Source organism: Ambystoma mexicanum, chromosome 6p (assembly GCF_040938575.1).
Source record: "Ambystoma mexicanum isolate Mex_15411 chromosome 6p, UKY_AmexF1_1, whole genome shotgun sequence".
NCBI lineage: Eukaryota > Metazoa > Chordata > Amphibia > Caudata > Ambystomatidae > Ambystoma > Ambystoma mexicanum.
Genome location: NC_090935.1, coordinates 653,533,553 through 653,559,590, shown reverse-complemented (window position 1 = coordinate 653,559,590; position 26,038 = coordinate 653,533,553). Strand labels below are relative to the sequence as shown.

The following is a 26,038-nucleotide window of genomic DNA, read 5'->3' as shown; positions in this document are numbered from 1 at the left end:
GTGCTAGCTTTTGAATCAGTGTCAAGAAGCTATGCATCCACCTAAAAACTTAGTGCAGTAACTAAGTGTGTGTGAGTGTGGAGTGCATGTATGAAAGGACTCCTCAAAAGGTGTTCACGTAACAACCAAGCACCTTCAAGAGACCAGGAGCATGTTTACCCTGCAAGCCCTCTACCCATCCATAACCTCTACCTTAACCTCTACCCGGTGATCCTACAACCCCCGTACCCATCCAATCTGAGGACCCTAACCCTCTTTCCCTGTGGTGGTTGCGGTGTCCTGTGTGCATCAAGTCCCAGGCCCCAAAACTGCTAAGGGAGGAAGGAGTTTGTGCTGCTTCTGCGCTGGATCCAGGAACTACGACAGAGAGACATGAAAAACAGGGTGAATGCGCCAGGAAGGAGGCAGAGACAATCAGACCGCAACAGGGTTGATGACCGCAGAGACAACAAAAGGACCCACAAATCGAGGCAGTAGAGAACGCTTCCCTGCTATCCGCAAATTACGGGAGGAAAGCCACACCTTCGAGCCGTTCTGGTAGGCCGGTGCTGGAGAACGATGCAGGTCCGCAGATTTTTTGGCACGGTCCTGAGCACGAAGCAAATGTAATCGGACATCATGATGTATTTGGTCCAGATCACGTACACAGTCACGCGCCGTCGGATTGGAACCAGGCAGGGTCGGATCAAGACAAGAGGAAGCATCCTATGATGACACCCATACAGAGAAAAAAATGGAGAGACTCCAGTGGACGTGTGCATAGAGTTATTATAAGCGAATTCCGCTTGTGGCAGGGACGTGAGCCAAGACTGCTGAAACTGTAGACATAAACAACGCAGATATTGCTCAATGGTGGAACTGGTTCTTTCAGTCTGCCTGTCCGTTTGAGGATGGTACGCTGACAAATACCTATTCTCAATACCAAGGGAAGCAGTAAGAGCTTTCCAGAATCATGAGGTGAATTGCGTAACCCGGTCGGAGACGATGACAGAAGGCAGTCCAAAAAAACAAAATACATTCATCATGAACAATCTAGCCAACCCAGGAGCAGACGGTAATCCGGAACAAGGCACGAACAAGGCATACTTCGTAAAATAGTCAACAACTACCCATATGGTGTTGAGTCCTTGTATATCCGGCAGATCGACAATGAAATCCATTGACACCATCTGCCAGGGTTTGTATAGAATCGGTAAAGGATGTAACAAACCCATAGGTTTAGCTCTCGAAGACTTGCATTGAGCACAGATGGCACAAGTTGTGATGTAGTCTTGTACGTCTCTAGACATGGTGGACGACTAGGCCCAACGCCGTAATGCCTCCAAGGTTTTCTGAGCCCCTGGATGCGCTGCAATCAAAGAATCATGGGACCACTGAAGAGCCAAGGTCCGGGCCTGTCCCGGTGGGATAAAGATGCGCCCCTGAATAAAGGGCATTCCTTGCACCAGTTCCAAGTTGAGGTCATTGACCTCCGAAGGATGAGTAGAAACCCAATCAGTTATGATGGAACGCAAGGAAGGCTGAACTGAACACCCACAGACGACTTTGTTTGGCAGTAGAAGCATTCGCTCGGACCGTGGGCAATGGTTCCCCGTAGGAAGACGGGAAAGAGCATCAGCGGATATCTGAGCATTAGCAGGACGATAAGTGATAACAAAACGGTATTGTGAAAAGAACAAGTGCCAACGCGCTTGTCTGGCAGTGAGACACTTCATTGACTTGAAGGCCAGAAGACTTCTGTGATCAGAGTAGACCGTAACAGGGTGTTTAGCCCCCAGAAGATGGTGTCTCCATTCCAGGAAGGCATCTCTAATGGCTAGAAGTTCACATTCTTTGATAGAATAGTTCCTTTCATTGGGCGTCAGCTTGCGGGAATAATAGGCGATGGGATGCACTTCGCCTGAATGTGGGCATTGTTGTGATAAAACAGCACCAATCGCGTAGCCTGAAGCGTCCGCTTCCACAAAGAAAGGAAAATCCGGGTCAGGATGCTTAAGAACCAGAGCTGTAGTAAAGGCAGACTTCAGCTGATCGAACGCCTTTTGAGCCTCCGGTGTCCAAACATACGGCATCTTAGCAATGGTCAAAGAGGTGAGAGGTGCAGAGATGTCAGAAAAGTTATTGATGAAACGCTGGTAAAAGTTGGAGAAACCCAGAAACGATGGCAAAGCTTTGATATTCCTGGGCACCGGCCACTCCAAGACAGCTTTAATTTTAGACTGACTCATACAAACTCCCTGATCAGTAATGTCGTATCCTAAGAATTCAACTTCAGACGCATGAAAAATGCATTTCTCAGCCTTTACAAATAAATGATGGTCTCTTAGACGCTGAAGAACTGTCTTGACGTGTTGGATATGATCCTTCAGATTCTGTGAATAGATCAATATGTCATCCAGATAAACAACTACATATTGATCTAAGATGTCATGAAATAGGTCATTCATGAATGCCTGGAAGGTAGCCGGGGCGTTACAGAGACCAAATGGCATCACCAGGTATTCAAATAGGCCGTAGCGTGTTTAAATGCAGTTTTCCATTCGTCCCCCTCTCTCATGCGCACTAGATTGTAGGCCCCTCGGAGGTCTAACTTAGTGAAGATTTTCGACGAGCCCAGTTGATCGAGGAGGACCGAAATCAGAGGAAGAGGATACTGATTTTAATGGTAGCTGCATTTAGTGCACGATAATCAATACAAGGACGTAAATCCCCTTCTTTTTTGGGGATGAAGAAAACCGGAGACGCCATTGGAGACTTTGAAGGCCGGATAAAGCCCATAGTAAGTGTCTTGTCGATGTACTCCTTCAATACAGCATCTTCCTTTAGGGTGAGTGAGTACACTCTACCGGTGGGTATTTTCACTCCCGGTATCAGGTCTATTGGGCAATCATAGATCCGATGTCGAGGTAGGACCTCCGCCATCCCTTTGTCAAAGACATCTGCGAATTCTGCATATTGAGTGGGGACCACTTAGGTAATCGTGTTAGAAATGGCCCCGACATGCATAGTGGAGGACACTAGCTCTCTAGCTGGGCTGTCCTGACTGATTCCATGCAATGAAGTGCAGCGAGTATTGCAGACAATAGATGGAAACTGGATAAAGTGGGTTGACCAGTCAATGGCAGGATTGTGGTAATGTAGCCATGGAATACCCAAAATGACCTTGTAAGCAGGGGCTTTAATAACGTCAAAAGTTATCTCTTCTGTATGGTCTTCTTCGGTACACATGACCAAAGGGACCATCTGATGTGTCACCATACCAGAGACAAGAATCGACCCGTCAACTGCATTAACGAGTTCAGGAGTAGATTTGCGAATTAGTGGTATTCCAGACATAGAAGCAAAGCATTGGTCCACATAATTACCCGTTGCTCCCGAATCTATCACTGCCATTGCTTTGAATGTTCCTCCCTGGTTCACGGTAAAACGGATAGAGAGCTGAATCAACTCAGTTGAACTAGACAAAGGAGAGTCCAGAGTGGCTTTTCCCGACGTAGGGACTCCATCTACTGTCGGGATTTGGCGTTTCCCGTCTTTCTTTTTGGTTTTTTAGGACACTCGGGCAACAAATGATCAGAGGCCCCGCAAAACATGCACAGATTATTAGACCTGCGATGTTCACGTTGCGCGGGGGTGAGCGGACCCCTGACAACACCAACCTGCATTGGTTCAGGTGCAGGTAGTGTAGAGGAAGAGGTTTCTGCAGGTGCTGAGACAAACAGGGCAGATTTCTTCTCGCCTCGTCGTTCAGCTTTGCGAGCGTCGATTTGGAGGGCTAAATCAAGCAATTCTCCGAAAACAGTAGGAATGATAGGAACAGTGAAGAGTATGTCCTTCAATTCGTCAGAGAGACCCTGATAAAAGACTGCGGTCTTCTTCTCTTCGGGCCAATCTGTCTCAGCTGCCAACTGATTAAAGCGAACTAAATAAACCAAGAGGGAATTGTTCCCTTGTCTATGCTTTAGTAACTCCAGATCAGTAGCTTGAGTAGTGTAACGTGTGTCAAATACTTTACTCATCATAGTAAGAAGGGCGTCACAATTGTAAAGCACATGACTGTTGGATTCTAATAATGGGTTTGCCCAAGCGGCCGCGGTGCCACCCAAATGTGACAAGACAAACGCAGCCTTAGTGATAGAAGTGGGAAAAGAAGCAGGACGGCACAAGAAGTGTAATTTACACTGATTAATGAAAGTCCTGTATTGTTTAGGATCTCCCAGAAAGCGTTCTGGGGGTGCCAGAGGGAATTGTGTGGTAAGCATGATGGGTGCCGAGTCCTGTGTAGGGGCTAGAAAACCAGATCCCGAAGGCATAGCCCCAGCTCTGGTTGCCTGCGGAGCCGGAGTGGTCACCAAGGCCTGGATAGCATCCATGCGCTGGCGTAATGCATCTTGAGCATTGGTCAGGTCGGTTCTCAGATCCGTGACCATTTGCACTATTTGTGTTAAGGCATCGCTAGCCTCTGTGGACATTGTAAAGGCTGCTAATTCTGTTAGTCACCGCTCCGGTAATTGATCACTGCCTGTAGATAGGCGACCTTGGAGACGGTAATTTCCACAGATATTCACAAGACAGCCTCTGGTAACCCGACACCCCCTGAATTCTAAGATTCAGGCTTCCTCAAGGAGGGGCTCTTTTCTGCGATGTGCCCTTCTGCTGTTTCAATCTGAACAGGCAGAATTGCCAATCACCTAAAAGAGCGGGGAGAACACACACCGCCAACCAATTCTGCAAAGAAATACAAAGATGGCTAGAGGAGCCAAGGTATGAAGGAATGCAAGAAAACAAGGAGTACCTAGATAGGATTTGAGGAGTGGACTCTGCTATAGGATTAACCTACAAAAGAAATACACTATTACCCATACACCAGATCATCCCAGAAATAAATGGATAAATAATTCAAACACAGACCTCAAGGGAAACTGGCAGGATTGAATGAAGTCCAAATAGAGGGAAAACAACGAAAGGAAAAAATAATAAAAAGGTAGGTTAGTACAGGAGAGTAACCCGTGCGGCACGAGGGACGCACTAGTGACGTGTTGGTGCATGTACCGGAAAGCGTCAATATGCACTTGGAGAGTAGTTCACTGTAGAATGTTGAAGTCCCAGAGGATGTAGCAACCAAGTTCCAAAGTTAAGGATAACGGAAAAATCCAGCAGATTGTTTTTTTTTATTAGAATGCAAAGTTCAGGATAGCAGCAAGTGAAATGGCCTCAGGAACCAGAAAGAGGCCGTGGATGAGAACAGAGGACAACCAATTACCTTAGTGGGCCGTAGTACCAGGAAGTCACTGAGGAAAAAGGCAGGCAGTCCGTGAAGAAGTCCGGGTCAGTGAAGGAGCGGGCGTAACCAAACCAAAGGAGTATCCAAATGCAGTCCAAATTGAATAGCCAAATGTCGGGAACCAGAAGATCCAAAATAGAGCACTGACTGAAAGTCAGAAGGGAATACGGAATGTAACCGCAAGGAGAGTAACGCTACAATTAGCAGCAGAGAGCTGTACAAGTAGCGGTGCTTTAAAGTACAGAGGGGCGTGGTTGAGGTGCACGTTCCTTACGCCTGCAAGGTGTCAGCTGACACGAGACGCGCCGGCGTGCAAACAAGCGCCATGGCAACCTGTATCGATTCCAGAGGGGAGCTTGTGAGTGTGCTCTTCTTCGCGTGAACGCCGCGGATGAACCAGCGCTGTAATTCCGCGTGGAATACGTAACACTCTCTAACTTATAGATCCACTTGCCCCGCCCAAGCAATCAACAACGGGAGCTTGCACCTCAAATTATCTTTGTCCATTTGTTGCCATGATATATATTGGGGTCGCCCACTTCACTTTTCCAATAGTGGAAATTGTGTCAGCCTCCCGTATCCATCAGGAGGACAGATCTTTAGTAGCGGTGAACACCCTTGCCATCCCTGTGCTTATCTGTCCTGGCCGGGCCTAAGGCCTCTGCGCATATGGTGTGATATCGTCTGCGTCCCGCTGTCCCCCTATGGAATATGGCAATTGCCCTTCGATGTCTCCCCCTTATCTGCCCAAGCCTTCCTCTTCTCCCCACATTGTGTCTCGGTCTATGCTCGCTTTTCTGGAGAGGCAAAAGTGCTTTCCTTCCTCATCGTCCTCACTCCCCTGTGAATCTCCATCTGACACCATTGTTCAGAGGCTACTGTCACTGTCTCCCTGTCTGTCATCACTCAAACTAAGTGTTCTTAAAACTCCACGGTCCTGCTGGTTTCCCTTCATTTGGTCTATAACCTCACGCTCCCCTCCCCCCACTGAGAGTTTGGCACTTCTGTCTGTTTGTGAGTCAGTCGTGCTGCTCCTATACAGTTCCCCCACTCTTCTCTGTATACCTTCCCCATCCTCATTTAAACATGTCAAATCTATCTTAATCCCTACTACCCTAGTAGAGTGCTAGCTCTTGTCCCTGTTGCTTTCATTTCTGCACTCTTCTTACTTGTGTCATCGTTCTTTAACAATTCGCTTGACTTCTAACCTCCTAATCTCCTTTTTTAACTGCACTTGTCTCTCCTGCTCCTCTTCTGCCTTTCTCCTTGCTGTATTCTAGCTCTCTCTGTTTCCTTTGCTCCTTCTCTTCCCTTTCTCGCTCTTCCGTTCGCTCTGTTTCCTTTCGTACCCTCTGCGGGTCCTCATTTTCTTCTTTCTCTCTCCTATGCACTTCCTCCGTGATCTCCACCCATTCTTTCAATTCCTCCTTCCTGTCTTTACTGGGTGCTGGTCCCTTATCCACGTGCCCTATTTCACTTGCTGGCTTCCCGTCTAACTTGAGCAATATCTGCCACCTATCCATTTGGTTGGTGTTACTCCTGGCCATGGCAAGCCTGTCTTTCTTGCATCATTCTCCTGAAGTTTTGCTCTAATCTCGTTGCGATCCTTGCGTTCGCTGCTATTGTCTTGTGCCGTCTTACTCGCTTGTGCCGCTTTATCAGGTGCATCCCTCCTGCTATACGCTTGTGGTGTGAAAGTTGGATTTGTGTATCCTAATGCCGCTTTTAATTATTTCATTGCGTAAAATTCCTTGCTTTCTGTTGCCGTATCTGCACCTACTGTGTGAGGTGGAGGAGCCGAGGGCTGTTCGTCCTCTGCGTCCCGTTGACTCACCATCCAATGCTAGCGAGCTTGTTCCCCGTCCTCGTCCTGAAACATCTTCCACAACTCTAATATGGCTAATTGGTTACTTAATTTACTCTCCTTATATGCTGCCTGCAGATATGCTGCCTGCAGATATGTGACCATTTGTTGATGCACATATTTGGAAAACTTCTGTCTTTGGGTCACTTGCCCTCTGTGTCGCGAGTTCATTCTGTGCTATACTTGCGTATTTTGTGTTGATATCATGGAAGGGACTTGCATAAGTATTGGAGAGGCGTATCTCCCATTATACTACCTTTAAACAATACTTTGTCAAATACTTACTAACTAATTGCCCTCAACTCAAGGTTTTTGACACATCCAACTAGAATCAATTATAACATAACATATCTTTTCTCAGTCTCTCTGGCTCAACACCACAAACACAGGTGTGCTACGCACACTGCCCCTTTGCAGCTCTCCTCCCTGAAGGGTTAACTTATAATTCTGCTTGCTTGCTCCACACGGCCTGCTGAATGGCACAACAATGGTCCTCACCCAGATCGGAAAAACTGTCTACTGGGTTCCACCACATTTCGCACACTCCAAATCCTATTACACAACCTCAATGGTGATGACACCACTACCATAGAGGAAGAATTACCACAACACAACAAGATGGCAATATAATATATACACAGCTGCCTTCCTGCCTCTTCTAAAAGGGTTAAACCAACCAATATTGGGGTCCCTCTTCTGTAGCGTTTCCTTACAGGATTACATCTCAGAGAGAAACTTAAGAAACCACCTTCTGTAATATAAGGTTGCCTTTTCTGCTAATCAATACATCCAGGTAAACCACCATATATCCTTTTTTTTAGGTTTTCTTCTTCCGCAAGCTAAGCAGACTGTCTAGAGACTGCCCAAACTGACTGCCCAACAGACAGGTATCCTTACACCACCCCTGAACAGATGTTTTCCCCAAATTAGTCATATAGCTGAGTCTATACTTACATTCCATGATCCGCTGAGGTCTCTTGGGCACCGGCTCTCCCACAACCTGCCACCCTGCCGTCCAGTCTGATGGGTGTCCCATGTGAAGAGGGTAGGAATTTTTCAAAGACAGCTCCTGTCGACCTCTTTGTGTTTTTCACACATCAATTTGGATGTTGGTTTCCGCGGGTCACCACACAGCCCCTCAGGCATGCGGCAGGACGAGGCCGTCTCTTGCCGGGAGAACCTAGCAACCTCCTCTGCTCCTCTGGCAGTCACACTAGATAAAAGCAGAGTAAACTTGGGCCCATTAAAGCCTCAGCGACAAGACTGGAGGTCACAGCCATAAGACAAAGTTACTGTAGATTATTAGCAAACAAACAGGGATTACACCAGAAAAACTAAGTTTCATCCAGAGCTCTCAGCTTTTGTTGCAAGATGCCATCACAAACACGGGTTCCCTCCTAGAAACCTATCGCCTTTGCGGATTGATCGGTATGTGTAAATTACATATAGAAAATACAGAGATTAGTTTTAGGTTGGCCATGTCCAGTGACTCTCCTAGGAAAACCCCTAAGAGCACCCATCTACAATGTTGCAGGGTTGCAGAAAGACCATTGGCCCTTGCAACAAATTATTTCCCACTGCTGAAGGTGAATTTGGATTGGACAGATTGTGCTCCCCCATCCCTGGGAGCCTAGGCAGTGCTCAGCCTGCATGTACCTCTTCAAGGTGGTGAGAAAGAACATGGAGGTGCGGAGTATTCTCCAGTGTTGCTATTCTCTGATCACTCAACCCTGTGAGAGTGCAGTCAGTTAAAGAAATGCAGGCAACACTTGTATCTTTTTTCCTCTGGTTCTTTGGGAACAGTCTTCCATGGCTAGGTCATGTGTGTTGAGACAACGAAATGAAGCCTTCTCATCTGTAATTATGAGGATTTTAGCCTGAATTTCTGCAGGTGGCTCACTATCTTGTAATTTTCCTGCTCCCTCTTTGTCCTTGGCTGTGTGTGTCCTGTTTCTGCTCACCACGAGCTGTAGCGATCATGTCAGCTAGTCTGTTTCTCTCAAACTTGTCTCCTTTCTTGCTGGGTCTGATGGTGTATAACTCGTATATCGTTACTTATGGCTTTTTCATGTTAGTAGCAGTGTAAGCCTGTGCAAGCTATGTATGAATTCTGCTGCATCTTGTGGTTTCAGCTTTGGCGAACGATATGAATATAGAAATATGAATGTGTCTTTGTCCTCTGCCCAATTGGGTCATACGCATGTGGTTTGTGCCCATATGCAATACACTAGTAGGTTAGTGTAGCCTCTTGAGTGGATGGATATGTACTTCATGTATAAATGTATGTGTCGTGATGACGTCATTTATTTCTGGTTCTCCAGTCAGTCGACCTGATCGATCGAAGTCAATTCCATGTCGTCCAAATCATCAATTGGGTATGATCTGAACGGTTGTCGAAGGGAATACCGCTTTTCCCCCCTGCGATATATTGATGACTGTGGTGATGGGCCTAGAAGAGAGGCGCATCTGTCCTTTCATTATCTTCGTGTAGATAGTCGTGCGGGGTGCATGAGGGTCAGACTTGACCCATCGTCTACACTCTCATTACATCTTAGCTGGGCAGTGCGTGCTACTGTCTCACCAGGGTTTGCAAGATATGATTCCCAGATACCTAGACTTTAATTGGTGCCCTTTCAGGTGCATTTTCATGCTTAACGTGCCTCTAGCAATGTGCAAACGCATGCATCATTGTTCCAATGTGCACGTTTCTACACAGAATATGCTTTGAAAATGCCAACTCGAAAGGGACGATTCAAACCACACGAATGTCTGCTCAGCACAGAGGTTCATTTTAGGAAATTTGGCTCATACTTTGTGTTGTATGGGTTTATGTGCAAGTTAAAACCTGCAGAAAGTAGTATGTGAAATGTCATATTCATGTTAACAAAAACAGAGACATCTAGTGGTGCAAGATGTGCTCTTACATGTTGTGGCCCTTAAAATTGCACACACGCTTGAACGAAAAGCAAATGGAGCTTTATTGGACTGGCTGGGGCGTGTGTTTCTGGCAGATAGTTTGAAGTCCCTTTGAGGGATTAATGTCACCTACATTTGAAGGAGTGATGGCCCAACACTTGGGCCAACTTGGGGACAAATGGGGTAGCCTCCAGCATCTCTGCTGGTGGCCCCGGGATGCCATCGCCTGGAATAGCATTGTGGCATCGGCTCTCGGTTGTTGCCAGTGTGAGTATTATGTGGTTCACAGGGTTCTCCTGGGTGATCTACCATTGCATTTAGCCAGAGCACAACGCGATAAGTGCCATGGGTATTATAATGTCCTATGCCCCTCTAGCTCAGGAACGGTCAGTACATTCTATTACGTAGTTGTCACACTTTCCCTGCCACTAGATACAATCCTAGTGTGGCTCAGTGTGTGAGAGATGCTTTGCCTATTGCCCTTGTGTTTACCCCCAGCTTTCATTCAGCACACAGCCAACGCTTGGCTCTGACAACTCCTTCAGCGAACTTGGCATTACCAGCTCTCCCAAGCACTCCTCGTTTGGGAACTCACTATGAAAACCTGGTTTGAAACCCCCACAACTCACAGGAACACCGCATTTCAAGGCCATCGCGCATCCATAACTATTGTAAATGACACAAGCAACACATTGCACTGCTAACTTACAAGGTAACCAAATTGTATCTCGACTACGGTGGTGATCTGCACAGTATAAACCCCCACCCTTGCGATCTGGTGGGGACACAGTACCCCACTCCACGGTCAAGCCCAGCAGGCGCTCTGATAATACGTGGGTACGTGGAGATTTGTCACAGTGTAAAAGCATATGGACATAACTTAAGAAGAGATGCTGCTGATTACAGAGAACGATGTTAGCAAAGTAATTGCCATGCCCGTATTAATGCGATAGTCATGCAGTGGTACAGGGTTACCAAAGGGATCCTGGCCAGCTCAAGAAAGCACTGCGGGCCAGTCTACCTCGGGGTGTGGCGCGTCTGCTTCTCGCTCTCTTTTGATTGCAACAACTCTAGCAGCAGTGAGTGTAAAGTTGTGCAATATCGAAGGGTAACTTTGTTGCTCATACACTAATTTCTGTGCAGCGTGAACAATGCTGGTAGTTCGGTTACATTAGGATATATTGGGGTTCCCCTTCCCAGGTTGATTCTTTAAAAGCTTGAACCTCAGACATGTGACACAAAAGCAGCTCAGGAAGTTGAGCGGCTGCTGCTGACATGTGGCACCTCTCCTACTTGAATGCATGAGTCCACGTCGGCCCCTTTCTTTTTCCGTTGTAGTTGCCTCCCTCCCTATGTGATTTGCTAGAAACGCCACTGTTCTAACAGTAGTGCTGCGGTATAATTACTGGAAATCTCTCCCCTTTCTCTGCGTGCAAGTGACGACCAGGGCCAGAGTAACTGCGCGACCTTGTCCAGCTGACAGAACGCCATTGGCTGGCCAGGAGGTGTGTCCGCGAACTCAAGTTGACTTAGGTGCAAGGAATAGAAACAAAAAGGGGACACGAACGATAAAAACGACCCGGAGCTTGCCCTTCACTGGGGCTTTTTTCCAAACAGCCATGCTGCAAAGGGAATAATAGAAACACCACCTAATTTAAATGGCTAAAAAATAGTGGCATGAGCAGGGATTACAATAATGAAGTGTTTGAACTCGTACGTAATTCAATGTTTTTTTTTAGAAATAAAATATTTAATTGAATAGTTACCCTTATGTTTCTATGCAAGGCTTTACTAAATAGTATGATGTGGCTCGTTACTATATTTATTTTCAAGAATGTAAGATACACGTGTTTCTTTTTCGCGAGTGCATTCCTATGTGCCTGTTCCAAGGTGGCCGCCATGTTCGCAGCCAGGTCGGCCGAGCTTCTGTAGTTTTTGGGTCTCGGTGCACACTGCCGGTCTGGGAGTCATGGGTTGCTTCTTGTAGTATTCGCAGTCCAGTTCGGAACGTCAATATGTTGCAGATTGTGAGCTCAAGTTTGCGGCACCTGCGCTCCCCCGCTGGGACCCTCAGGTGCCTCTATCATGCGGACAAGGTGGCCACCGTAGGTTCCCAGCCTGACACCCAATCCGACCAATACAAGGTACTGGAGGCCACATTATAACCCCGAGGTTGTCGCGAGAGGTCAGAGGTTGAGCAGGGCCTGGGATGTCAGAGCATCTCTGAACTGGTCATGTTTGGATTCAGGATTATTTATTTATTTATTTAATTTATAAGGCGCACTAAACCTGGGGGCATTAAGACGCTGTCCATTAGCTGGGCAAAACATGATCATAGTAGTATATACATTACACATACATCCGACATAGTTGTTCTTATGTGACTTTGAAACACTCGTCCGCCTGATCTCCCCATTGTGAAACAAGCATTGGGCAGTTGAACTAATCAATTTTATGAATCTTCATAAGAGTGTGACATTTCTGCTGAAAAGTGTTGGCAATTCACCGTCGGCACACTGATGCCCACACCAGAGCTGTAGAAGAGGGTCTGGGATAGGGCGCCTGGTGACACAGTAAATTTTGAAAGGTGGCTGGTGACAAAGCTTGGGGACAGAAGCCAGGAAAAATGAATTAGTACTCTGAACAAAGTGTCAATTTTAGACATGTACTAGATTTGCAAGAATTTAGAATCCAATATTTCAAGACGTGTGTATATTACACAAATCTTTTGGGTACTGATGTCTTCTGGGCCGGAAGATTTGGCAGCGTTGTATAAAAAGTGGGCAAGTGAGTTTGATAATAGCATTGACTCACTTGACTGCAAGTGATTTCCCTTGCAATTTAATAGGATCTTCAACACGTTTATTCGGCGTTGTGCAATACTTAAAATTATGGATTGTATGTGAAGAGTTTTATATTTCACGATACAAGTATAACTGTACACAAAATAGTATTTTCCTTTTCTATAACTTGTAATGTGAAAGCTTTCATGTAAATCAAACCACACTTTAAAAAAAGAATAATTTGAAATCTATATCTCAACATTTTAAATTGATAAAAATGCCCAATGTTAGGAACCTCTTTCTGACAGTACTGTAATTTTGCTTTGTGTCCACCTTGTATCCCATATCTGCCAAGACTGTCATCAGCTGTATTGAGTCTCGTCTGCACTGTCCCACTGCACACCAAAATGTCAGCCACATACTGAATTACTTCACTATCCATTTGTACATTCCCCAAATCCTTGTGAAGTGAAGCGCTCTGTTAAATATTGAAGGGGACTCACAGTACCCTGAGGTAGTCTCGTGTGTTTCCACTTCCGGTTTCTATATGACAAGTAGGTCAAGTCTTGTGATTCTTCATGAAGGGGTATTGAGAAAAATGCGTTTTTTAATTAAGTTACTATGAAATGTGTGTCCTTTGTTGGGCTGCTGCATAAGATGGTTGGTTGCTGGGTTGGGAACTAATGAAAATTCTGCCTCACCAATGTTTTTTAGGGGGCGCAAATCCTGACTAAATCTCCATGACCCCCTCGCCTTTTTTTTTTACTGGTTACACAGCCGAGTTCGATGGGGACTCAGATGGCAGTAGAATTACCTGTTGTACTAGCGCTGAAATTGTTTAAAAAATGCCTTCATCTGCTTCTCTGGACATGGGGATATTGTTTCACTCTGGGTAAAATTGCTCCTGGTTTTAATTTGATCGTGACTGCCCCTACTACCTTTAGTAGGCCAACGACATAAGGAATGTTGGTTCACAAGACAGCTGACACTACTGGTGTCTTTTTCACGAGTGCCATCCTCTGTGGCACCTCTTTGTGTTCCATTCTCATGCAATAAGTAATGCTGGCAGAAACTACCACTTTGCTGTCTGAATAGCTGTCTCTTACCAACTCTGTTAGTCAAGTCAGTCAGTCTTTGTCCTTCGTCCAGGTCATCTATCTCATGGAGAACTACTCTCTCATCCTTTTATTATGAATGCTTCTAGTTCTAACGCAAACATGTGTCCCTTTTTCTCATGCATGGGTATTTCTGGTCTGAATAAAATATTCGCAGGTAGCCTCAATGTTTTACCTTGTATCCCAGGAAGCCATGCTAGTATAAGGCTCACTCTGTGCTAAAACACCACAGGATTTAGGGATGCTCCCCTCTGAACTGTCTGCCCACAGAATGCTAGAATACATTGTTGTGCATTCATGTAGTGAATCTCTGGAATAGAACACACTATCCCCTGCTCAGTAAATGAGATGGTCATGTTAAGTTTGCTCATCATATCCCTTCCCATTATATTCAATGGATTCTGGCAGGAATATAATAGCGGCATGGTAAATTTGTGCTCTCCATCAGTGAGGGGCAATTCGTCAGTAAATGGAACCAAATTCCTAGCCCCAGAAAAGCATTGTGCATTCATGGGAGTGCCTGCCACTGGGTATCTCCCTTCCCTAACACAGAATCTAGTGACCCCTGTATCTACAAGGAAAGAGAACATCTTGTCACCTATGGTCACCCCCACTCGTGGCTCCTCTTGCGGGTCGGGTGTGACAGATATTATGCAACACATCAAGCCAGTCTGTGGGCTGTCCTATTATGGGTATACATTTATCCCTGTCTCAGTGCAAGGATTCCCTCCCTCTACTGTCACGTTCCCTATTATGGGTGCGGTAGTCTATACTGCCGTGTTTGGATTCCATGTAGTCATGGCATTTTGCTCTGTCAGTGCTTGTTGTGGTACTTGTGGTGGGTGCGTCTGCATGTGTACCTGCTGTGGCTGTGTCTGCATGTGTGCTTGCGCTAGTGCCTGAGGCGCTTGTTGCTTTTGTGATGCATGTGTCTGATACTGCATGTGATCTTGGGCATAATAGTCAGGTTGCTCTGTTGTGTATGCGGTTGGATATGTCGTCCCACCTCTTGGGTCTTGTCAATTCTGTTGCTTCCCTCCCCTGCTTCTACACACTCAGGATATATGGTATTTCCCCCGTTATATCCTCCTCTGTGCAGCACTTTTAATGCACCCCCTCTCCCTCTGAACACACCCCCTCTGCCCAGGGTGCCAATGATTGTATTCTCCCCTTCCTGCAAAACTCCCTCCTGTCATTTGCTGGCTGTGTGGTGAGTCCTGCATAAACATTCCCTCTCCGCTCGTCAGCACCGCCCCTTCTATCGAATATTTTGACAATTGCTTCTGAACTCATTTTGCTCCGTCCTGCATTCTTTCCTTGTGTTTCTTCCTAGCATTCTCTTGCATTAACCAATAATAGTGTACTATCGTCAACTGAATCTCTGGCCACGGTCTTGCGTCCATCCCCACTAATCTCTTCATCTGTTTTTGTACATACTTGGGTAATCCTTGCCTTAATATGTGATAATCACATATAACAAATAATCACATATGTGAATCCTCTGAGGAGGCCAAATTGTTCCAGAAGTGCAAGAGGTCAAAATTGGAGCAGGTGCGACACAAATAGTTAACAGAATGCCAAATGAGGGTCAATCTGCTATGGCCTCTTTTTGCCAAACCTATGCAAAATGGTCAGGATTGGAGTTGGATTGAGTCAGCCATTAAGTCTTTTGCAGGGCTATCACAAGGGCTTCAACAACCATAACCGTCGACACTGGCTTAACAGGGGCCCCTGCAGCCCCCGCCGTGCAGGGGGCCCCGCTAGCACATGTCCTGGGAGGGGGCCCCACTTGGGGGGGAAAAAAAAATGTTTTCAAAATCTAAGACCCCAGGCTGGAGGCCTCCATGTCATGGGGTGGTGGAGCCCTATGACTTCAAAAATAAATAGTTTATTTTTGAAGTCACCTTGTCTTCATAAAGAAATTATTTCCATTATAGTTTGGTCCTTAACGGAAATAATTTCTTTATGAAGTCAGAGTGATTTCAAAAGAAACAATTTTTTTTGCAGTAATAGGGTTGCTCTCAACCCCATGACGTGTGATTGTATTGTGAAAGGGTGTACACTTAAATGTGTAGGTGGCTGCCTGTGTGAGTGTATGGTGAAAGGGTGCACACAAATATATGGGTGACTGGGTGTGTGTGTGTGTGTGTACATGTACGGTGAAAGGGTGCACATTTAAATGTATGGGTGGCTCTTTGGGTGTGCCTGCATGGTGAAAGAGTGCACACTTAAATGTATGGATGACTGGGCGTGCATGTATATGGTGAATGGTATGTGTGCTTGTGTTCAGGGGCGCAACAAAACCTACATTTTGGGGGGGCTGATCCTTCAAATGTTGGACGAGGCGCTAACTTCACGGGTGGTGGGGGAGGGGCAAACTTATTTGTGTGGGGGCATCCAACTTCTTTACGCATTTTAATGAGACTGTTCTAGCACAGCTTCAATTTTACACGCAGTTAACTCTCTCCTTTAAGTGTGAAAACACCAATTTATGAACTGCTGTGAGAATGAATGGTCTTCTGTTCGTTCTCTTTCTACCCTTCCAATCACTTCCCTGGAATGAAAGTACTAAACCCACATCACCATTTAAATTGCCTTAAAAATGTGGCATTTGAATGCAGGTACTAACAGTGAAATGCTTTACGTTAGTTATTGCTGGGCCCTTGTTATCAGTGAAAACCAGGTGCTGTTTTACATCTGTGTCCTGTTCTGTCCGGCAACTGCTCTGAAGGTCAGCTAGGTTGAGTCAACATAGCCCAACATTTCTGGGGTGAGTGCTGCAGCCCAGTCAACTCAATATTGTTATGCCCTTACTTGTGTTTAATGCCTTAATTACTTAGACTTAGACAGGTAGGTCAGGTAGGTCAGCAGGGGAGGGAGAGAGAGCGGAAGCAAAGGAGAAGAAGAACATTTTGAGCTGCTTCTGGAACATCAGGTGGTCCGCTAAAGTTTGAGAGGGGGGAGGGAGGCCATTCCAGAGGGAGGCATCTGCAGAGGAGAGAGATCTACCCCCCAATCTCTGCCTGGAGAAGCGTCTAGCCCTTAGAGAGTTGGAGGTAGCTGGGGAAAGGGCTCGAGAAAGAAGGTATTTTGGAAGAGAGCGTTGAATGTAGTGTGGGCCCGACCCCAGAAAGCCTTGTGGACAATGCAAAAGGTCTTGAACTTGATTCTTGCAACCACCGGGAGCCAGTGGAGAGATTTCGGGGCTTCCGAGATATGATCCCTGGGCTTGTGGCCAAGGATAAGTCTTGCAGTCCTGTTCTGGATTAGTTGCAGAGGGCGATCAGTAGAGGAAGGCAGCTTGAGAAAGAGGCTGTTGCAGTAGTCCAGCCTAGATAGAAACAGGGTTCTGGAGACAGTGAGCCTCTGGGAGAAAGTGAGAAAGGGAAGAGTCCCTTTGAGGAGTAGCAGCTAGTAGGTAGTGGGACTCCTTACGATGTCCGAGATGCGAGGCGAGAAAGAGCGTGGAGTCGAAGATGACACAAAAGGTTTTTTGGCTCGCAAAGAGGTAATTTTTCTTTTTTTAAATTAGGTATTTGGTTAACAATTGAAACCTTTTACCAATCATTACACATGCAGTGTCAATTCATTACAATAATAAAACAATCCATATAGCCACTAACATAAACTATTAAAAAGGGAAGAAAGAAGTAGGAAAAAAGAAATAACACAAAGAAAAAATAAAGTATGGTTAAAAGTAATAATAACAGAAAAGTAGAAAAGAGAGGAAAAGGGCAGTGACAATAGTTCCAATTAATTTCCATTATGATAAAAACACACTTCCCCACTTTGCAGCATCTCATCTGCCACAGCTTCATTAAAGCTACGCATACAAACAGTTCATGCCCTAGATGGACCCCTCCAAAAATGAGAATATCTCATGTAAATATGCCACCAATGCAAATATTAAAGTAAAATTTTCACCCTGGATTAGAGCTGTCCTCCAGTGCTCAGCACATCTCAAGCTCCTGTTACTAATGAAACTTCCCACCCAGGAACTTAGTTCTCAGGTTAGTCAGTGATGTGCAAAACAATACCAGGTGCTTGAAAGTCTCGATCTCCCCATTACACAACCTACACAATGAATCTAGATCTTTTTCCTTACTGCGTGCTTTGAGAATCTCTTTGGTGGGGTAAAGGTTTAATCTGATTCGCATGTATTGCATACGATATTGACTGTCAGGAAATTTCCCTAAATACAGTGGCAAACAGTTGTACCTCTGAGTCTCAGGATTCAGCTGTCTGAACAGTCTATAAGACAGCTTTTGATCCTGAGACTCGATCCAGTCCTTGGACCATAGTTTGCTCTTCACAGAAATTGGATTAGCCTCCAATGTCTCTTCAGAAACATTTAGGTCATTTTGGATCTCTTTAAAAATAATCCTCCATTCATTTAGTGTTTGGTCAGAGCCCCTCAGTAGGGACCCCTTTATAATACCGAACCCTCTCACTCGGTCAGGCCCTAACCATTTCTTATACAGCATTAAGGTTTTTCCTACTACTATAGCATACATGGCTATTATCCCCAACTCTCTTCTTATCATCTGGATTGGTACACAATTCTGGTTTGATAAAACTCTCCTCCAAAATAAGCCCTCTAATGTTGCCCAGACACCAGCTGGGAGCATGAAAAAAGCTTCTGCACAGTAAGTAAGAATCAGGATCACCTTCAACAGATGCAACTGGAATCAAAGAAAATTTACCAACACTCTTCAGTATAATTCTGCCATGGGAGGGTAAATTTCTTGCCTTAGGTCGCAAGGCCTTCTCTCGTGAGGCATCCCTAATGCTCCCTCCCAAATGCATCACCAGGTAAACTTAAGAATTCGTTTTCAGCAGAGTTTCATTTTCCAAGTACCATTACTGCCTAGCGTTTACCTTCCAAGACGGTTGTTGTAAAGTGAGCACTCTAGTTTTGGATGCATTTATTGTTACGCCATTCTCTGTTACGTACGTATGCAAGGTATTCAACTGTCTTTGCACACCCACTGCGGTTTGGTCTATCAGGACCAAGTCGTCAGCGTATAACAGCCTATCCAAACAGTTGCCGTCTATGTTTGGCGGGAAGCAACAGGCCTCTATTAAAGTTTTACCCACATCTGAGATGAAAAAATTAAAAAGAGCCAGTGCCAATAGGCATCCCTGTTTTAATCCCTTATTGGTTGCAATAATGTCTCAACGAGTTCCACCCAGATCTAGTCTCACCCTAAAAGATGTGTCAGTGTATAGGTGCCGGTTTGCTTCAAGAATGTCGGTTGGGCACCCTCCGGCTTCTAATTTCTGCCATAGCTTTTGTCTGTCCACTGTATCAAAGGCTTGGGCCAAATCTACAAATGCTAGGTAGAGTTTCGTATTTTTCCTACTGGCATGAGTTTTTAAAGTATTGATTAGAAACACATTTAGCGAAGTGCCCATCCACTTTATAAAACCGGACTGACGAGGATCCCAGTTTCCCGAGTTATTAGACCAGTTACTCAGCTCCCTCAGCATGGATGTATAGATCTTTCTATAGTGTCTAAGAGAGCTATCGGTCTATAATTTCTCGGGTCAGAATACCGATCACCTTTTTTAAATATAGGTACCACCGAGGTCCTCCGAGACTTGGGCACCATCCCTATGTTTACCATGCACTTGAACAGTTTGCACAGAAATTGCGCCCATTCTACTGGGTATTCTTTTAGCATCACGTTTGTGATGTCATTGGGACCGGGCACTTGAGAATTACGTGCTTTTTTTTATCAGTTCTACAATATCTTATAACTCAATTGAAGAAGACAATTTCCCCACAACAGGTTTTGTTCCCTTTATATCTCCCACCTCTGATGCGGAGAATATATTTGAAAAGTGATCAACCCATGCTTTTGCTGAGACAGCGTTAATTGTATGCTCCGTTTTGTCTGATAATGTAGAGTTTATAAGCTCCCACATTGCACCAGTCTTTTTCCTTTCCACCTTAATGAACATCAGTTCGATGTCTTGCTGTAATGTCAGATGTTTACGTGCTTTAAGCCAATTTCGATAGTGCAGGTTCAGCTTTTTAGACAAATGCTTCCATGACCCCACTACCTCTTTTTTGAGGTTCTTTAGATCAAGTTTACATTTTTCTTTGGCTGTCCTTACCTCCCGATCATATGCATGCAAATGGGTGTTTTTTTTGGCTACAACCTTCTTTGGATCTACTCGCAAAATGGTGCCTAGTGTAATCTAGGTGACAGGGGCCATAGACTATGGAGTGGTTAGATGCAGATTTTAAGAATCTCTTTGTTAAATCTTCAATTATAGCTTCGTTTATATACAATCTGTTTCTGCCACTCGCTAGTTTGACCTGGGTATGATGCATCTCAAGAGGTTTACTCTTCCATTCATTACACATGAGCTACACAATGTTGTGGTCGCTCTGTCGTAAAAAATATCTTAGCATAAATCTTACCAGAGACAAAAATGTAATCTAAAATACTTTTTTAAATTCCCTGTTTCCAAGTAGCTTTAGGTGCCCATTCAACATATGAATATTCCTACTGCACAGTTCATTTTATCAAGCCAGGCCTTGTCTTTCAGCGATAGAAGAGGTCACCTTTATCATCGTGAATGCTTGCCTTAGCCTAAAGAAGCAGTGTATGTTTAAATCGCCACAAATCAATATTGCTGGATCAACCCATTTTTCACACTCTATCTACTAGACCTGTAACCAATGATTGGAAGGATTTAGTCAGTTCAGCATTTGTGCACCAGTATGGGTCAAACAGCAGCAGCCGTCTAAAGCCCCCCAAAAATCCCCCTTCCACCTCAAATACCAACATTTGGAGATATGCGGTAGGATTAATCATTTCACAAAAGGACAGCCCTCTTCAGTTTTTGACAGCAGTCAATAGCCAAGACATCGGCCTTCCCTTCGAGCCCTTCAGGGCGCCGTTCCGATATGTACAGTAAAGCTGTCTATTACTGGTGTCTTGCTTAACCAGGTCTCTTGTAAGCAGATCAAGTCATAGGAATCAAATTCACGATCCCCGTTGCCGAGCAAGTGGGAATGTCCTCTTGAGTTCCAAGATCCTACAGTGGAAGGTTTCTGATCTTCAAGTTGAGGTAGTTATGCTCTTTGGGGCCCACAGTTCAGAGTTTTCAACAGCCAGTCCCAGTTTTCATCTGTTGCTGTGTCGGCCTCAAATTATTCACCAATCTTCTACTTGAAGAAGGTTGATGCTCCGATGTTGCCAAATATTGTCTGGGGGCCCCATTTAATGAGCGGTAAAATCTCCCATTCACTCCCACGTTTGCTCCATCCCAATTTATGATCAGAATCAGTAAGTACTTGCGGTTCCAATAACTCTGTTAAATTGAAACCCAGGCATAATAGGGATGACACCTCAGTCAATAGGATCTGCTTGACCAGATAGGATGAAAGGTGGATTGCCGCCCTATGCAACCGCTGTTCATCCAAAAAAAAGTCTATTATTTTTATATCCTTTGATGAAATTGCCTGGAGTTTTGGGATGTGATGAAATAACCTTAATACATTTTCACTATTTAGAGTTAGGCCATCCTTAACTTGCCATGTCCTCTCCAATTGTTATATAATTGGGGCAACAGGCGGGGGGGGGCGAAATTTACCTGTTCTGCCCCATTTTATGGGTAATCTGCCACTCTTCCCTGATGTACTTTCTTTCAGGGAGGTTGGGCTTCAGGCTTTTTTGCTGCTCCTCCGTGGTCATCTCTCTTCAAGAATTGCTCACATATTTACATCTGAGGACCTTAGGTTGAGTAGGAGTTGCATTTCAATTTATGATCGAGGTTTGAGTGACCATCTGATTCTCTTCTTCTCATTAGGTTTGGGTGTTCAAGCCCACGAAATGGTACCAGCACTTCCCTGCCTAATTCCTGACAGGTGGGCTGTTGCATTTGTCAGTCATTGAGTAAAAACAAAATAGAAATGTGTTGTTGGGACGAACTTCCAGGTATGCCAGAGGGCCACTAGGAGTTTGCAGACTCCCGGAAGGCCGAACACCTTCCACAGGACAAACGGAGGACCCAGTCAACGGCAAGTTCAAACTGTGGTTTATTACAAATAAAACCAACAGGGATCAGCACAGGGACAGAAGAAATCCGTGGACATCTCAACTGAGCCTGGCTCGCCGGCCAGTTTTGTACTCTAATTACGTCAGAGTGATGTCACAACCTGGGCCCTACTCCAGAAACCTATCAACATCTTGGATTGGCCGTCAGCAGCCTTATAACCTATATGGCCGCTTAATTTGTTTTTGTAATGGTTCTCCCATGTCAGGTGGCTGGCCTGGATCCATCCCGAAGTCACTATCTATAACAATGTTACAGTGTGAGGGTCTTACCATTGGGTCTTGCCCGTTGCTACCCACCCCCAGGGTACTAACCTGTGATTGGCTGGAGCTGACGTCCCCAGGCCTGGGATACGCAAAGGTTCTCAGCTCTCGGTGTACCTTTTCAAGGTAATAAGAATGACTGTGTCTGCATTGTAACTTGTGTGTACCAGCTTAGTCTATGGGAGTCCTCTTTTGCTCGGTGCAACACTTGTCTCACATTGTAACATCTTTGTTGCGATCTTCTGTCTGGTAGTCTGAGACCGACACCCTTTCCCAGCGCTAGTCGCTGTCTATTGTTCTGCTTTGACTGGGTCATATGTTCCGAAACTGTGATTTTGAGATGTGCAGCTCTGAATTATGAGAACTGATTCATATTTACCGCAGCTGATGCCTTTGTCGTTCAGGGAATGGAAGGTCATCTGTATCTTGTGGCCTTTGTAGCTGGTCCTGTCCCAACGTCTTGCTCTTTGTCCAGCCTGAATTCAGGTTAGCTCGATCCTCGCTGAGAGGGCTGTGGCCTGCTGTAGTTTTCCTAAACCATAATGCAGCTTCTACCATGCTCGTACTATCCTACATTTTCCATAGGTTAGTCACACTTGGTTCTGTCAGGTCCTATAGGTGCTCCTGCAGTCCCATAAGGTTATTTGCATGTAAGTATCTGCAAGCTCTGTTCAGGATCTCTTGCTTCTTTGCGGTTTCCGCGTTGCTGCCTTTAGCTAAAGGCAAAATAATAAAAGCAATGACAGTATGTATATGTGTATGTCCTCTATCTATAGAACTGTACGTTCGTGCCCTTCGTGTATTCGAGTGCGTTTGTATGTCCCGAAGTGCGGATGGCACGTGTGCTTCATGTCTAATGCTGCTAAGTCGTGGTGTCTCTAACGACGTCAGCAACATGGCTTCTTGGCGGTTTAATCAATACTGTGAATTGAGTTGTCTTTAGTTGCAGTCTGGGGCTCCTCGTCCACTCTGGGGTAGATTTGTACCGCACCTGGTCTGTAGAGCTGGCTGAGTGGGTATCTCTCGACATACTTGTCAACCATAGGTCAGTTGGAAATCGGTCTGAAATAGAATGGGTGATCACGGTGTCTCCTGGCCTTCTTCCGTGTCATGTATGTTATAGGAGAAGGAGGAATGGGTAAACTTTCTCCATCCCTCTTCTGTCCCCCCTCTGGTCGATCTGTCAACCACATCCTTATATGACAGTCCTTTTGCTCTGGGCTGCCATATCTTTGTTATTCCTCTGAGGTGTCCATAGTAATTTGTGTGGTCGTCTAATGACCAGTGCATGTAACGGCACACTCCTTCAGGGTTGCACCAAACCCAATTCCCTTCATATTACTTTGGATCGTGTGGGTTGTCCGACTTCATGGATTCAGTTGGGAATAGTGGACATTGTGGCAGTTTTCGACCTGAGCTTGTCTTTTGTTCCGCCTATGTTTACATCCACCAGTATCTGCATTCTGATAGCCTCTTCTGCTGTTTTCTTGCACCTTGCCATGCAGATCTTGATCCCACACATTGCTGCTGCTCCCAGCACAAGGGCTCCTGCTATCACCTTCAATCTGTCTGACAGCCAAGATGGCATCCATGACCAGATATATGCTAGCTAGCTCTTGTCCTTCCCTGTGCCTCGTGCTTCATTTTCCATTTTGGCATGCATCTGTGCTAGCTGTGCTACTGCATCTGAGAGAGTTCCATTATCTTCATCGTTAGCAGTATGCAACAGGAACTCCCTATCTTTGCACAAACTCCTCCTTCCATAGCCATGAGGAGATCCAGAAAGTATTTATTCTCGAGCGCCACCAACCGTATTATTCTGAACTCTTCCTTTATGGCATTGAACCCATTCACTGTAGAGTTAATCATTACCAACTGCTCCCAACGAGTGATCTGTAACCACTTGGCATTCGTGTATGCCTGCACCCCTGCTGTTATTGATGCAAAGAACATTTGTGTCCTGCTGAACAGCCTGTGTTTCACTGGAATCTCATCTAGTGCCGTTTCCGATGTTTCTGAAAAGTAATTCCCTCCTCTTTTCACTCTGCTCAGTCTTTCCCTATCCTTTGTCCCTGCTTTGTTTGTTGGTGTACTCTCGGCCGATCTTTTCCTTCTCTTATTGTTGTTTATTTGCAGGAATTCATCGAGCTTCACATACTTCCTGGGTATGACCAACAAGGGCATATTGCTGTGTACCAATGAGCAAACTCCTGCCCATTTGGGTGGCAGCTTCTCATATGCTTCCGATCCATGAGCGCAGTAGTGATCCATCAGTACTGCCGTTCCTGCCCTCATAGCTGCGCACTGTTCAACCCAACGTTCTCGCTAACTTCAACCTCACCAATGTTCTGATAGCACAGAGCTGGTGTCTTCAGGGGTATTATCGGCATCGGTCTCGCTTCATTCTCCACCCATGTCAGTAACTTTGCACTCATGTCCCACTCCTTCAGGCACTTGTCATTTTCCTCCTGCACCTTTTTCACTGATGATTGGGCTAGTGTCAGTGCCTTCCTTCTCACTACTCCACCTTGCCATCCATCGTTAGGGTACACTGGTCAATACAGTAATATCTGTGGTCTTTCCCAGCAGCCAGGCTCTCCTCCTATTTCCTTCACTCTTGTCCAGGGACATGGCAGTTTCTTCAATGTCATAGTTTTTGTTTCTCCCTTCTCAGATCCATCAGTCATGTACTGTATGGCTTCATCTAGCTGCCAGTAATTGTTCATCATGTCTAATGTCTTTATGTAATTACCTCCATATGGGAATGTTCCTTTGGACATCCATCTCAATGTTGCTGACCTCCCTTGTATTTGCACCATTGCGAGATACATCAGGCACTGTGCTCTTGCTGCTGGTATTTCAGTTGCTATGAACGTTCTAGAGGCACTCATGGCATAGGGGATTAAAGAACAGACATAACAGCTCTTCCCGGTGGTTTCCTTGCCTACTTTTGTCATGTGCTTGTACCACATGTTGTTAGACACTCAAGCAATGTCAGTGAGATACATATCTACTCCGTTCATGTCTGTGTCAACACTGCACTTACCTCTCCTTACCTTATCAGCAGTGTTTTCTCATCCACCTGACATGGTCGTTCCACCTGCTTATGTCGGGAGAATGTTAGTAGAGGATACAGCGGTAGCAGTAACAACAGCATCTAATTGCCAGAATATGAATCCTATCAAGCCACTGGGAATTAATAGACACAACATAACGATAATGTTTTTATTGTTCCCTTCATTTCCACTTACGCTGCTTGATCCTTGCAGCCTGGTGATACAGTTGCCCGCCTGAAATGTGCAAAGAAGTGCGTTACTGTATTAGTATTGTCAGTTCCCTCAAGCCCTGTGAAACCAAATAATCACTAATTGCAAAGTCAAATACCTCCTCCCAGACCTTTGTAACTGATGCGTCTCTTAATGTGGCTAGCACTGGGTGCTCACCATGCTCAAGTTGTGGGTATGTTTGGGCCATGTACTGTACAAAGACAAGATAATATACTCCAGGGGATCGTGCTCTAAATCATCTGGGTCTTCTCACGTAGTGGACAAACTGATTCAAGAAAGTGTCTCGGTGACTGGTGGAAGGTAACATTAGTGAAACAAACAATGCCATCCCCATGACATTCATGTAGGCCCTGCGTTTGCAGAAAGGGAAAATAACAGACAGTGTGTCCTTAAACGATTTGTACAAGTATTCCAATTGTTGCCTCTGCTGCTTGGGATCCTGTCACCATGGGGTGT

At 45.4% G+C, this 26,038-nt stretch overlaps 1 protein-coding gene across 1 annotated transcript in view; it reads left to right on the top strand.

Annotated features, from left to right (window-relative positions):
* The first annotated feature begins 11,971 nt into the window (after positions 1 to 11,971).
* Positions 11,972 to 26,038, top strand: part of MCCC2 (methylcrotonyl-CoA carboxylase subunit 2) — a 501,365-nt gene continuing 487,298 nt past the window's right edge. Inside the window, exon 1 of the mRNA XM_069627517.1 lies at positions 11,972 to 12,208. Coding sequence (XP_069483618.1) covers positions 12,080 to 12,208 — 129 coding nt within the window. The 5' untranslated portion in view covers positions 11,972 to 12,079. The remainder of the gene's footprint in view (positions 12,209 to 26,038) is intronic.